Source organism: Ctenopharyngodon idella, chromosome 20 (genome assembly GCF_019924925.1).
Source record: "Ctenopharyngodon idella isolate HZGC_01 chromosome 20, HZGC01, whole genome shotgun sequence".
In the NCBI taxonomy this organism is placed as follows: domain Eukaryota; kingdom Metazoa; phylum Chordata; class Actinopteri; order Cypriniformes; family Xenocyprididae; genus Ctenopharyngodon; species Ctenopharyngodon idella.
The window spans coordinates 20,857,655-20,871,300 of record NC_067239.1 but is presented as its reverse complement, the minus strand read 5'-3'; the positions used below and the strand labels follow the sequence as shown (position 1 = coordinate 20,871,300).

Genomic DNA, 13,646 nt, shown 5'->3' with positions numbered 1-13,646 from the left:
AGCAGCCATTACGCCAGTTTTCAGTGTCACATGATCCTTCAGAAATCATTCTAATGATTTGGTGCTCGAGATATTTCTTCTTATTATCCATGTTGAAAACCATATTTCTTCTTATTATCCATGTTGTTTTTTTAGATTCTTGATGAATTGAAAGTTTAAAAGAACAGCATTTATTTGAAATAGAAAACTTTTGGAACATTTTTGAAAAGTAGCGCTCACATAGATTTAGTAAGTACATTATATATTAAATGTTTATCCAAAAAACAAATGTCTATAATACATGAACATAGCCAGTGTTGGGGAAAGTTACTTTTAAAAGTAATGCAGTACAATATTGCGTTGCTCCCTAAAAAAGTAACTAATTGTGTTACTTAGTTACTTTTTATGAAAAGTAATTTGTTACATTACTTTACATTAAGAAGAAAAGTAATGCATTAAATTACTTTAGCATTTCTTTTTCTCACCTGTGCTGGGCTTGTTTTTTTTTTTTTTTTTAATAACAAAAAAGAATAAACCTCAGGCTGAAGGAAATGCATATTTACACCTGTACAGTAGAGGGCACAGCTCAAACAAACCTTTCAGCTGTGCTGCCATTCTGGATTAAAGAAAAACAGGATACAGGAGAAGTTCAACACTCTTATTTCTACTTTACTTGTTAATTGAAAAAGTCATCTGATTACGTAACTCTATTTACTTGTGATGAGTTACCCCCTACACTGAACATAGCCATATGTCAGCATTAGTATCCATTAGCAATGACAGTTATTTGGATTCAGCACCATGTTTTTCACTTGTTTAATAAAATTTTTTAAATGTATGCATTCTCTAAGTTTGTGTGTCTTTGTGTGTTATAGGTAGCAGTGACCCGGAGCGCAGCGCCCTCTCTGGCTCTCAGGAGAAACTTCTCTGTGAGGGACGTGGCCTCATGGCTGATTCCCCACGGGACTCTGGTTGCTACGAAAGCAACGAAAACCTAGAGAATGGTAACCAGGCGCTTGTCTAGCATCTCCATACCAGCCGCATCACCATGTCCAGCCTAGTGTAGCAACGCCATGACACCATCCTCTCACCTCTGGGCCTCTGCCATGATCAGTGTCCTAACAGCCAATGAGAACCTGTCATCACATCTGGATTTAACCCAAGCCTCTCTGTCTGTCACATCTGCTGTGCCCTGTTCTCTTTCTGCTGCTCTTTTCCAGAGGCACTCTATCATCATCCCTTTCTTTTAACTCTCTTATCCAGCCTACACAGACTACTGCTCCTGCTTTCTTCCATTCTGTTAGAAATCAACATTTCCAAAAGCAGCAACCACTCTTGCCATCGCTAACTAATCAACACACATCAGCTGCTTCAGAGAAATCTAAAGAGAGACAGACAGAACCTCACACAAGGCTTGTGCTCACAGGACTTACACACAGGACGATTTTGAGAATGTTCTCCATGGCAAAACCACTGCAGACTCATTTCAGACTCTATTTAACATCTCTCTTTCTCCCTCCCTTTGCCATTTCAAGAAATATCACTCCATATTTGTGTGTGGTGTTTGTTGTGGTCATATTGCACAAGTTCTTATGTGCCTAAAAAAGAAAAGACTATAAGTGCAAAATATAGTGGCTGAATAGAAGCTACATATGAGTGGAAGCTGTTATTTTATGTAGATTGTGTAAAAGTAGGAGCTAACCTACTAAGTCTTTTTTTAGAGGATTTTATCTTAGTGAGAGGACCGTATCTCATTCTTTATTTCCAAAGAAGTTCAATGTTTAAGGTTTTCACTCCTCTGTTGCCTTCTTAACCTCCTACCGGCATCTTAAAACACTGACTGATCCCTCCTCCTGTTGTGTATGTCAGTGTATGAGTCTGCGTATGTATGTGTGTGCGTGGAGCCAAGTATGAGTGTTTAGAATGGATCAGGAATATGTGCAATTTGCCAATGTGGAAAATAAATCCATTCTGTGATCTCTAGCATTCTGGTTTGCTTGCTTTTTTCATCTCTTTTCACCTCTTGACATTGTTATCTGTGCTGATTACTTTTCCATTCATTTCTTTTAAGAGCAACAGTACAGATCTTACATTCAATATTGGAGCATGTGCTGCTTTGTCACCATCAGAGTTTTTGAGTCATTGATTCTGTTAAAGTATGCCTAATGGCCCAGCGGAGGGAAAAAGCTTTAAATGCAGCCTTGAATGCTCCTTTCTCTCATTTCCAGATTTTTTTTGCATCATTTCTCAACCATGGCATAATCATTAGATTTTTTTTTTTTTTTACATTTATCTCTAAGGTCCCTGCATATAAATGTTCAGTTGTCATTTTATTTATTATTATTATTATTTTTAATATACAAAGTGTTGTGCCTCTGTGAATCTTAAATAGCTTGGCTGTCACTAACTCTGTACTCAGCATATTGAGTATATTTGAGGTGGAAAATTGACAGAAAAAATTTACTTTCAAAATAAATATGATCTGGATTTGTGGTTTTTATCACTTAACATCTTAACACACATTTAACACTCACCCAAACTTGAACTCGAAACTAACCCTTACATAATCAATAAACATTCAGTACAACTAATGAACGTATCTGTAATTAAACTGTGTAATGAACTATGCCTCTGGGTACCTGCTAAACAATGTGACCACTAACCTGTTGACTAAACATTTGTACTTTTTCATACCTTTACTTACATATAGATATTTGTTATGTTCTACTTTCATGTTAAAAGGGTAGTTCAACAAAAAATAGAAATCTGTCATCATTTGCTCACCCTCATGTTGTTCTAAACCTTTATGACTTTCTTCTGCAGACTAAAACATTGAGTCATTTTTTTTTTATATATATATATTTTGTTTGACATAAGCAAGTTATACAGTTTTGGAACGACATGTCAAGTCAATTTAACTCAGACAATTGCACATTTTTATTTTTAATTTTTAATTTTTTTTTTAGAAAAATGAATTTTATGCTACATTATCAGGGAAAAAAATGCAAAAAGTGTACTTTTAGCTGTAGCTGGTGCAGTATGCTGAAAGGTATGCTTTTTTTGTACCTTGTATACCCCTAAAGTGTGCATTTTAGTACCACAGTTTGCTGATATGTACCCTTAAGGTAATAATATCCATCTTTTAGGGATAGATAAGATACCTTTGAGGATACTGCCCCATTCACAAGCTGTTGTACACCTAAAGGTTGCATTTTATTTTCTGACAGCATACATTTCAGATTGTAGTAGTCTGGTTTCAGTTATGATAATACTCAATAGTGCATGAACCTAACCAGTAATACTGTGTATTGTTGGTTTGGCTCATGCATCAATGAGAAAGTGGAGGAGCTCATGTACTCATGTGTGAAACCAAACTGCTACAATATTATCTCTTCCTGTTCATCATTATGACATCAGGGTTAATCTTAGGAACAAAAAGGAAAGGTACCTTCTGAAGCCTTTAAGGAGGAATTACTGTATATGTGATTAATGAATTTATGTGAAAGCACGACTCTCTGTTTCAGGTAAGAGCCGCAAGGCATCGCGCCACAGCCGTGGTTCATCTGGATTTGATTGTGGGGGTGTAAAGTCTACAGACTATCCCACTCTTCCCATGACTCGCTCCACTGAAGCTCTTCAGCAGCAGGCCAAGAAGGAACGCAAGTTCCCGAAGACCTTTCTGCCCCGGCCCATAAAGGGCTTCAGTCTGCGAAGCCTCGGCCTCAAGAAAGGCTCCAAAGCAGGACAAACCTCCCGCATACCGGTCAGCCGAAGCTGTGAGGAGTTGGACGACCCCCAGGAGAACCCTGAGTCTTGGAAGCGCTCGCATTCTCTGGGGGATATACACTGGGAGCAGGCCTTCGATCAAAGGAAGGACCAGTGTGGCAGTGAGGATAGAGGCAGACCGGAGATCAACAAAAAGCAAGTGAAGACAGATCCTGTAGAATCAAAACAGGACCAGAGTTGTGTTGGAAGAGAGACGGGCTCGCTACAGAGGCCTATGGTTCCCACACAGCTTCCTCTCAGCCTGGTCAGTCAATTGCCTGCTGGTCAGATTTCAAACCGCCAACCTGTCTCTGCCCCAACTAGCCCAGCACCACGGACTCACCCTAAAAAGCCGCCTGTCCCACCTCCTGTGCCTGCTAAAAAGTCCAAAGAACGTATGCCGAATGGTCTGCGCCACCCTCCACTGGTGCTGTCTGGTTCGGTGCCAAATACCCCAACCCTACCCCCAAAACCTATATACACCCCAACCACTCCCTCTGAGTGTTCTCCATCAACCCCAGTATCACCAGGTGAATCTCCTGTAGCCCTGAATCCACCCTGGCTGTCTGACCTGCCTGAATCAGCATGTCCTCAGATCCACGGTGCTAAAGTCACCCTCAGCAGGAAGATCTCCCATGCCAAAATGCTTGACCTTGAGACTCTGCTGGAGGACAGGATGCACTCGGAAGGGATTGATCTCACCGAAGAGCCATACTCCGATAAAGTAAGTCATGACTTCCTTTCGAATGAATCTAGTAGTAATGCTGTGTTGCCTATTTTGGGTAGTAGTAGTAAGTTGCATAGCAGTCACAAAATGGCCTCTTGTGAGCACTTTTCAAAATCTTAAAATGCCAAATGGGACACCGTATGAAAGGGTTCCTCAAATCCGGCCCTGGAAGGCCACTGCCCTCAAAGTCTGATCAAACAAACCTTCCGGTTATTTTCTAGTAACTCTGAAGACCTTGATTAGCTTGCTCAGGAGTCTTTGATTGTGCTTGGAGCTAAACTCTTCAGGACAGTGAATAACTCTTTAGGGATTTGAAGAACTCTGACATAGTCTCATGGACTTCATGTTCAAGTGACCGCAAGTTTGTATGAACTGCGTCATATGGGGAAAATGGTGTGGAAAATGGTGGCACTATAGCAGTAATAAGCAGTTAGCAGTCTAAACAGAAGCACAATGATTAACAGTAGGGGGCTTGACTCAACCATGCCACTGTCCCTGGAAAGTCATGGCCGGTTTATTTTTTCCTTCCATTTACTGCTGGAAGTGTCAAGAGAAACGGAAAGAAACATACATTTTAATCAATGCTCATCCAAACACTAATTACCACTCCTTAACTTTCATATAGGAAGACATCCGTATAGTACCTATAGGTCTCTGTACAATTAATTGTCCTCCTTTTCTTGAGCTATTTTTAATTGCTAAAAATGCATGACTTAGCTCAGACATAAATATCACATATCCTGTATCCTTAAAGTCCTTTCAGTCATGCCAGCAATAGCAGTGGAAAAGTGGAAGGATTGGAAGACTCGCTTTTTGCGTAATTTATAAGCAGGGAGTTTAGTATTCGCAGAGCATCTCAGATCAGGTACATCATTTTGGGTCCTTGGTGTATAATGTCCACTGCACATTCACTGACAAACCAAATCTGATTCCAGATCACTTCTTTGAGGTTATCACAAACAAAAAAGGTGAATAAGAGGTGAAAAATGTCCCCTCTCTAATATAAAAACATTGGAGCAGCTTGTGGTTTCAGACTGCGCAGACTGCCTGGAGTTTTAGTGCTTTTTATTGGCAGCCAATCCAATTATGCCTGGACCCACAGCCTATCGGATGTATCCCATATTGGGCACAAGAAATTGTTTGGATCTCTTTGAGAAGATTTAGAATTAAAAGGTTCACCCAAAAATGAAAATTCTGTCATTAAATACTGACCCTCATGTCGTTCCAAACCCGTAAGACATTCGTTCATCTTCAGAACACAAATGAAGATCTTTTTGATGAAATCTGAGAGTTTTCTGTCCCTCCATTGACAGTCTACGCAACTACCACTTTCAAGCCCCAGAAAGGTAAAGACATCATAAAATGAATCCATGTGACTCCAGTAGTTTAACCTCAATTTTATGCTTTGTGTGCCCAAAAACCATAATTTACCACTTACAAAATATTAATCTCCAGCGTACATTCACAAGAGCACCATAACACGTGTGTTATCTTGACGTAAGAACAGAAGTTGTTGCGTGAATGCGCGTTGGAGATTAATATTAAGGTTAAATTGGAGATTAAGATTAATATTTTTCTGGGGCTTGAAAGTGGTAGTTGTGTAGGCTGTCAATAGAGGGACAGAAACCTCTCAGATTTCATTAAAAAGATTTGTATTTGTGGTCCGAAGATGAACGAATGTCTTACGGGTTTGGAATGACATGATGGTGAGTAATTAATGACAGAATGTTCATTTTTTTCATTTTGATTTCTTTAATCTCTGAGTTAACAAGATGCTTATAAATTAAAGCTGAAGTGTGTAATATAAAGTATACGTTCTCCTCTCGCAGCTTGTTAGCGTTGTTTGATTTCCCTGAGGAGCGTAAACACTGAGGCTCTGATGTTCTATCAAAACATTGCTCATTTTGTGTTGTGAGCTGTGTACTTTGATTGTTGATTAGTTCACAAAGTGAAATGAGTATTTCCTTTATTGAGATAACTACAATTTAAAAACTGCTTGGTTTGCAATATTATAAAGCCACAGTGTTTATTTTAGAGAAGTAAGATGGTCATTTGGCGCACTAACAAAGACGTCCTGAAAATGATTAAAGTGGATCTGTTACGCCACACAGGGGGATGTTAGCTTTAGTGCGCTGAATCTCACATTAAACAAACAATTTAGTCTCGCTCGCCTTGTAATGCTATAATTGCCACATAAAGTTTGCTTGTTTGTGAGTCAGCCCCCGTTTCCAAGTATGCTCGGTCTCTACCACCCGTAAAATCAATTAAAAAGCCACATGAAGTAAACTTTATGATCTGATAATTTCTGTTGTTATTCAGAGTCCACAATCTGAGACAAAGTTGCTCTGTTCACATTAGCTGAGTGCTAATCACGGCTTAGCTTGACTCAAGTGTTAGCAAAGAAATTCCCCTCATATTTTGATGACCGGACTTATGTGTCTCTTAGGGGCCGTACAGGGTTGTAAGGTTTCTAGAGGCGATTTCCAGTCGTTTAAATGAGGTTGCAAACTCCACTTGTTATCCTGGCTAATCTTTCCCTTTCTCTCTGCGTTTCTTAGCACGGCCGATGTGGTATTCCTCAACTCTTAGTACAGAGGTACTCAGAGGACTTCCAGCAGCCAGTAAAGGACGTGGCGTCCAGTCTGGATCAGATCAGAGTTAAACAACTCCGCAAGGAGCACCGCATGGCTGTGAGTTACTATTGCAGATTTATTGATTTAGCACATTCATGTGAGTCAAATTAGATCATGATACTCTTATTTACTTGACTGCATTAGCACTGACATTTGGTCTTTGTGTTTTCTTTATCTCCGCAGATTCCCTCGGGAGGTTTGACTGACATGTGTCGGAAGCCAGTGTCTCCTGTTCATGTGAGTTCTGTGTCTGATTGGCTAGTGTCGATCGGAATGCCCATGTATTCTGCTCCTCTATTGGCTGCAGGCTTTGACACGCTGGGTCGCGTTTCGTCCTTAAACGAGGCAAGAGCGAGAGAAGCTGGCCTGAAGGAGGACCATCACATACGTATTCTTCTCAGCGAAGCCCAATTAGTCACAGCCAGCAGCTCAGGACAGTCATAATAGTAATATGAGCTATTATGAACTAGAATAAATGGATCAAACTCTTCTGCCAGGTGAAGGGACAGACCTGGACAACAGCTGCCGAATTTTTCCCCAACATTTTTGTCTTATAATCTCAAGCCTTTTGGCATTTACAGAAATGACAGATCTGGCTTCCAAGGACTGTTATTGTGGGCCTATCAACAGATAGTTGTTTTGGCCTGAAAGGACCGCCTGTCGAAAGAAAGCACACCTTTTTTCTGAAAATTTATGCTTTTGTATGAATTTAAAGACTGTTCTGAAACCTTCCTCGCTTTTTCAGGAAGAGTGAGATTTATTTAGAAAAAAAACTGTAAAGGAAAAAAAGGTTTTGTGCTTATTGAAGCACATCGATATCAAGAGTATGTCACCTGGCCAAAGCAATGTCATTTCATGCAGGTTTTGTTAATATATTACTTTATCTTTCAAAGCATACAGTATGTATATGAGGTGAGTCAAGTAAAAGGGTGTTTCTAAAATTCCCAAAAGCATGATGTTGCCATATGGGGATATTCAGAGCAATGCATATTTTGATTTCAGGCCAATAGTTGGTCACGGTTTTAGCAAGTATGTACTATGTTTGTACAAACCGTTTCATTTGTTTCTTTCTTCGTGGCTACATTTCAGCGTCACTCCTTATAATACGCTTAATATAATACTACTTTATACAGCACATTTAATCTTCCCAGTCTTCTAAACACACAATATTCAACACTTACTCGGCTGTCGCGGCATATCAGAGTTTATTACTGTATCAATATGTTGCCTGTTATCTTGAAAATTATACTCATGCATATTGTTTACCTCTCATTATACTCATCTCTGATGCGACTGATGCATCACACAGCTGTAATATTCTTGCTGGAGTGAAATGTGTACAGGTGTGTGTTTAGTTTTTCTTATGCCCCAGATTGCCTTGCACTTTGACTGGGGTGTTGAAGACATTTTGAATCTTAGAAAAAGCCTCAAGCTCTTGAAAGCACACAGTCTTAGCCTTAAAATACAAGTCAATCAAATCAAAACTGATAATGAATAACTTTGAGGAGTGTTCTGACACTAGTGACCTACACAGACTCAGCCATGATTTAAAAATTGGGAAGAAAGATCCATGAAGCATCATTTATTTATAGATTTGTCAAGTGAAAGTCAGTCACATTTCTTCACTAGGCCTGATTTACAATTATTTTTTTGTATTATTTTTGAACACAATGCAAATGACACGTGTGTTTCAGGGAGAATATGGTGTTATGTGGTAACTGGGGATGGACACAACTTTTCTTACTCACATCTGGCATTGGGGAAAGAACAGACTCGCTTCTAAATGAAAATTGAGCGTGAAGTACAAGGGTAGCTGACGTCATTTGGGCATTAGTATGACGTCATTACAGCTCACAAATTTAAAGCATCACATTGCTCCAAATGAAGCACAATGAAGAGAGTTTCTCCCACAATCACTCTCAGGCTGTTTTTGATTGAGCGGCTGAGGTGAGAATTCAGCTTGTTTCAGTACATTCAGATGCTTTTAAAGATCTTTCGGTTTTCAAGTTAAAGAAAGACACCAGTCATGCTTCCCCAAGGCCTTGCAGTTTTAGGAAATGGTGTCTTTTTGAACGCTCACTTTAGAATTGTATTTCTCCCTCATGCCATTTACTCTTGTATGTAATGCAGCACAATTTATAGACCATAACGCTCAAGATTTTAATGAACATTTTAAATAGCAGTAGAGAATCGATAGATTCCTTTATATCAGAATGGTTGCCTTCAGATTGCTATCAGAAGAGTGCTTTGATAACAATGAGGCTTTTTATGTATTTAAAATCAAAAATATATTTCATGAAATGTTACTGTAAAAAATGCACTTTATTAAAGAATGAAAATTGTTTTTTAACTCCATTGTGGAGAAAATGAGATTACAAATCGACACATTTACAGTTTTTTTTAAGATGTTTGTTTTCAGGTCAAATGTTAATGGTTGAGTTGAGCTGTTTAAATATCAAATCTGTTAAAAATATAATCACTTGTTAATTAATTACAGAACTAACCTTGACCAGTTAATTATTTCAACTTAAATGATATAAAACTGGGTCTTAATTACATATATGAAATGATTAACTGAGGTTGCACATTCTGTATATGTAATTGATATTTAAATAACTTATTTTTGCTTTTACATTAAATGTAATTATTAGCTGTATTATACATCATAGAGCAATACTCTTTCACCTATAGTTAGCAAGTGACATGCTCCAGTGACCATTGTAAAATACATGTATAAAGATGATTTTATCTGGTTTCAGTTCGCTAATGATTGTCCATAAAGGTTTTGCTTGTGTATTTACAAACAAAAATGTCTTAAAATATTTGTCCCTTTGAGGTGTAATAAAAAAAAAGAATATCCTACACTGACTGCTCTTCCTTGCTTTGTCTGTGTGTGTTTTCAATGTCTTCAATGTCACATGATCCTTCAGAAATCATTCTAATATGCTGATTTGCTGTTGCTGCTCAAGAAACATTTTCTTATTATCAGTGTTGAAACAGTTGTACTGCTTAATGTTTTTGTGGAAAGCAGAATACTTAAAAAAAATATATATATTCTTTGATAAATAGAAAGTTCAAAAAGAACAGCATATATCTGAAATAGAAAACTATTAAAAATTCTTTACTATATATTAAAAAGTCTTTACTGGCACTTTTGATCAATTGAATGCATCCTTTCTGAATAAAAGTATTAATTTCTTTGGAAAAAAAAAATTATATTGACCACAAATTTTTGAACAGTATATAGTGAATATTATTTCTCAGCCTGGCTGACTGTCAGGTCAATGACACAACCCTATTTAAGACTATAAAGACTTGATAAAAATATTAAAATAAATATTAATAAAGCCTTCATGCTTTCAACAGAAGTACAATTATATACCCATGTGTGTACACTTTAGTGCAAATTGACCTTAGATAATTTATTTTCGAAGTACAAATAACTTATATTGTATACAAATAAACATCCTATTTGAGAACATGTAAACTATTCTATATAAACTATTTTTTTTTTTTTTTTACATTTTTACTTTCTTTTCATTATTTGATCAAATAATTATAAAATCTTTAAGAAATTCTATCCAAACTGGAGAGAGAACAGCAAACACTGCTTGAGGCTAAAGAGGAGGCCAATTTTGCCATTGTTCACCTCTGATTTGGCAGTCACCAGACAATTATATTCGGGGTGGGTTAAATAAAGACATGATTTCATTTGATTTAGAATGCTTGAGTAAAATAAAAGATATTGTGTTGCACTATAAATGAAACCATTGTGATTGTATCATTCTAACACTTACTTACATGGCTGAAAGTGTCATTTAGTTTTGCTAGTTCAAATGGTCAAAAACTGCTTAGTCATAAACTTTACCCTTGGCTGTATATTTTAATTAAAATGGTTTCTATCTTTGTGTTGTCCTTATTGCCCTTTGTTTCAGAATAACAATATGACCTGGACATTTTCCTTCAAAAGCACAGCTTTTACACTGAATCCTGCTGCCGCTTTGACAAATACCACCCTTTTATGAGATAGATAGATATTATAAGCATTTGTATTAAAATATTTGTATTTGATAAAATAATTACTAGATTTGATGCTGAATGAGCGCGATGATGTACAGGCCGCTCTCGAGCGCATTCACACTTCTTCCGCCTGGTGGTGCTGAGGTGCAAACGGCAGCGCGTGAGCGGGAGTCCATCCTCCGGTTGAACTTTTTCCTCCACATTCGGTAATCTGACACCGACACTAACCCCAAAAAGCAGAGGATGGATTCCCAACTTCATTCGCAAAAATAGCTCAACAAGAGCAGACGACAAAACACGACCGAGCAGAGGACGAACATCTGAACGCCTCCGTTCGCGCGCATCGACCTGTGAAGTGTTTAAATGTTGACTAAAAAGTTTTTATCTAAAGAGGCGGATGGGTGACGACCATTCTCGGCGCTTCCATGTGAGGAGACGATGAAGAATTACAGCAGCAGTCCCCGTCTAAAAAATCACAGCACAGATCGGAACAGCAGAAAGGGATTCTGGTTATCGGCTCTCGGGCTTCGCTTCTCCTTGCGAGATTATGCTTTCTGCATGGCCACACTGCTGCTCTTCTGTCTCGGCTCACTGTTTTACCAGCTGAACGGAGGACCCCCTAAAGTTCTGCTGGAGATCAGGCAGTATCTCGGTAAGATTCGCTCTCTTCCTTTCGCTTTCCCCCTTGTTTGGAGACTTGTACCGACTGCTGTCTCGTCACGGCATTGAAGTGTCCAACATTTCCGCTGTGTGTTCCGAGGCAGATGTTGGATTCCCTGAGGTTTCGGTGCGTTTTCTTGTATAAGCGTGTTTGGACAGGTTTGCTTTTCCGTGTCCTCACTTTTTACGCAAAGGAAAACGTGTGTGGAGTCATTTCGGTTTTGGGGGGGTATTTACATCCGTAAAGTCCATTTAAAGAGAAAGTCCATAAAAAATAAAATAAATAAAAAATCTGTCATTTACTCACCCTCATGGTGTTCCAAACCTGTATGTTTTTTTTCTTTCTTCTTCTGTGGAAGACACAATGGGATGTCACCATTCGCTTGGCATCATTTTTTGAATGAAAGTTAATGAGGACTGAGAAAGTCATACACATATGGAGTAACATGAGGTTGAGTAAATGATGACAAACTTCATTTATGGGTGAACTATCCCATTAACTTCCAATAATATAGACAGAAAATTTTATTTTATTTATTCAGTCTTTATGCAGTTAAGTCTATTCACAAGCAGAATATCCCCTCTGATGTAAAGTACTGATCATGTTCACTCTGTCGAAGTAATTCAACCTGTATTTCATGCTGCATCCTTGTTAATTCAACAAGCATCAGCTTGTGTGTGTGTGTGTTACTTCTATCTTTTATGTATGATCTGATCTGTATGTGTTTGACACTTGCATTATAGTTTGCTATATTGTATTTAGAGGTTAGTGCAGTCTTTGTTTGCCTTGATAAGTTAAAAAAACATTTTGATCCAAGCGTAAGCTTTCATCTGAGTTTTGGCAGTATAGCCTATTTGTAGTCCGTAGAGACAAAATCGGGTCTAGTTGTCTTACATGGGCAATATAGAGACTTATTTTTATTCCATTTTTTTATTGTTTAATTACTGCTGTAAAGATGTTCCTTTGGGACAAAAGAAAAAAAAAATACTGGTTCCAGTCTTGCCTATTTCTGCACTTGAATGCAGTACAAATGGGTCATCATGTGCAGTCATAAAGAGTAGTCTGTGTCATTGTGTTGGTATGAACCGGAGAATAACATTAGCATGAGCAGTGCATGCTTTCGTTCTGCTGGAGTGTTTGTAAGAGGGGTCAATGCTCTAAATAGCATATGGATCAGCAGTTTACTTAACTGCCGTTAATCTATGATCTTTCAGGTCATCTTAAAGGCTACTGTTTCATATTTGATAAATGAATTTCTAAGACTTTTTTTATCGTGATCAAAAATTTGCTGAAAAAACCTGTTGTACACAATCTTGCCTTCATGTCTTATACCATCTGATTGATAATTATATATTTTATATATTTATATATATTTTCAAGTAAATAAAAGGCCTTAGTATAATTCTAAAAATGTCTAGGTCATGGTGCATGTGCATATTTGTGTTTTTTTTTTTTTTTTTTTTTTTTGTGTGTGTGTGTGTGTGAAATCCTTAATGATTTTATAAAGTAAATGTAAGAATAACTTATTGTTATTAATATTTCAAGATGATAATTTACTAGGCTGATGTAACTTAAGTTTATTTGATTATCCATATCATTTTTCAAAAAATCGTGTTAAAATGTATGTATCAAAAATAATACAACAGGCTTTTGAGAAACGTTTATGTCAGTCATGATTGTATTACATTATATGTTTTGTTCCTCACAATTAAAACTAAAGAGTTTTGATCATTAAGCATTTCAGTAACATCTTACTAAGACATATTGTCGTGATTTATAGTGTGACAACTGATATTTATATGCATTTTATACAAGTTATAAAATTTATTCTAAAAATTTCATTGATTTACATTACAAGCAG

General features: G+C 37.5%; 2 protein-coding genes across 21 annotated transcripts in view; both read left to right on the top strand.

Moving 5' to 3' along the window:
* Positions 1 to 9,966, top strand: part of sash1a (SAM and SH3 domain containing 1a) — a 226,914-nt gene extending 216,948 nt beyond the window's left edge. For all 17 annotated transcript variants that reach the window (XM_051875651.1, XM_051875649.1, XM_051875654.1 and 14 more), the window contains 4 exons: positions 855 to 983; positions 3,504 to 4,468; positions 7,030 to 7,161; positions 7,288 to 9,966. In XM_051875651.1, the coding sequence (XP_051731611.1) occupies positions 855 to 983; positions 3,504 to 4,468; positions 7,030 to 7,161; positions 7,288 to 7,548 (1,487 nt within the window). In that variant the 3' untranslated portion in view covers positions 7,549 to 9,966. The remainder of the gene's footprint in view (positions 1 to 854; positions 984 to 3,503; positions 4,469 to 7,029; positions 7,162 to 7,287) is intronic.
* A 630-nt stretch (positions 9,967 to 10,596) lies between these two features.
* Positions 10,597 to 13,646, top strand: part of usta (uronyl 2-sulfotransferase a) — a 63,611-nt gene continuing 60,561 nt past the window's right edge. For 2 of the 4 annotated variants that reach the window (XM_051875681.1, XM_051875680.1), the window contains exon 1: positions 10,606 to 11,776. In XM_051875681.1, the coding sequence (XP_051731641.1) occupies positions 11,563 to 11,776 (214 nt within the window). In that variant the 5' untranslated portion in view covers positions 10,606 to 11,562. Of the gene's footprint in view, positions 11,777 to 13,646 lie in introns of all 4 variants that reach the window. The other 2 variants (XM_051875679.1, XM_051875684.1) reach the window with 2 other exon arrangements.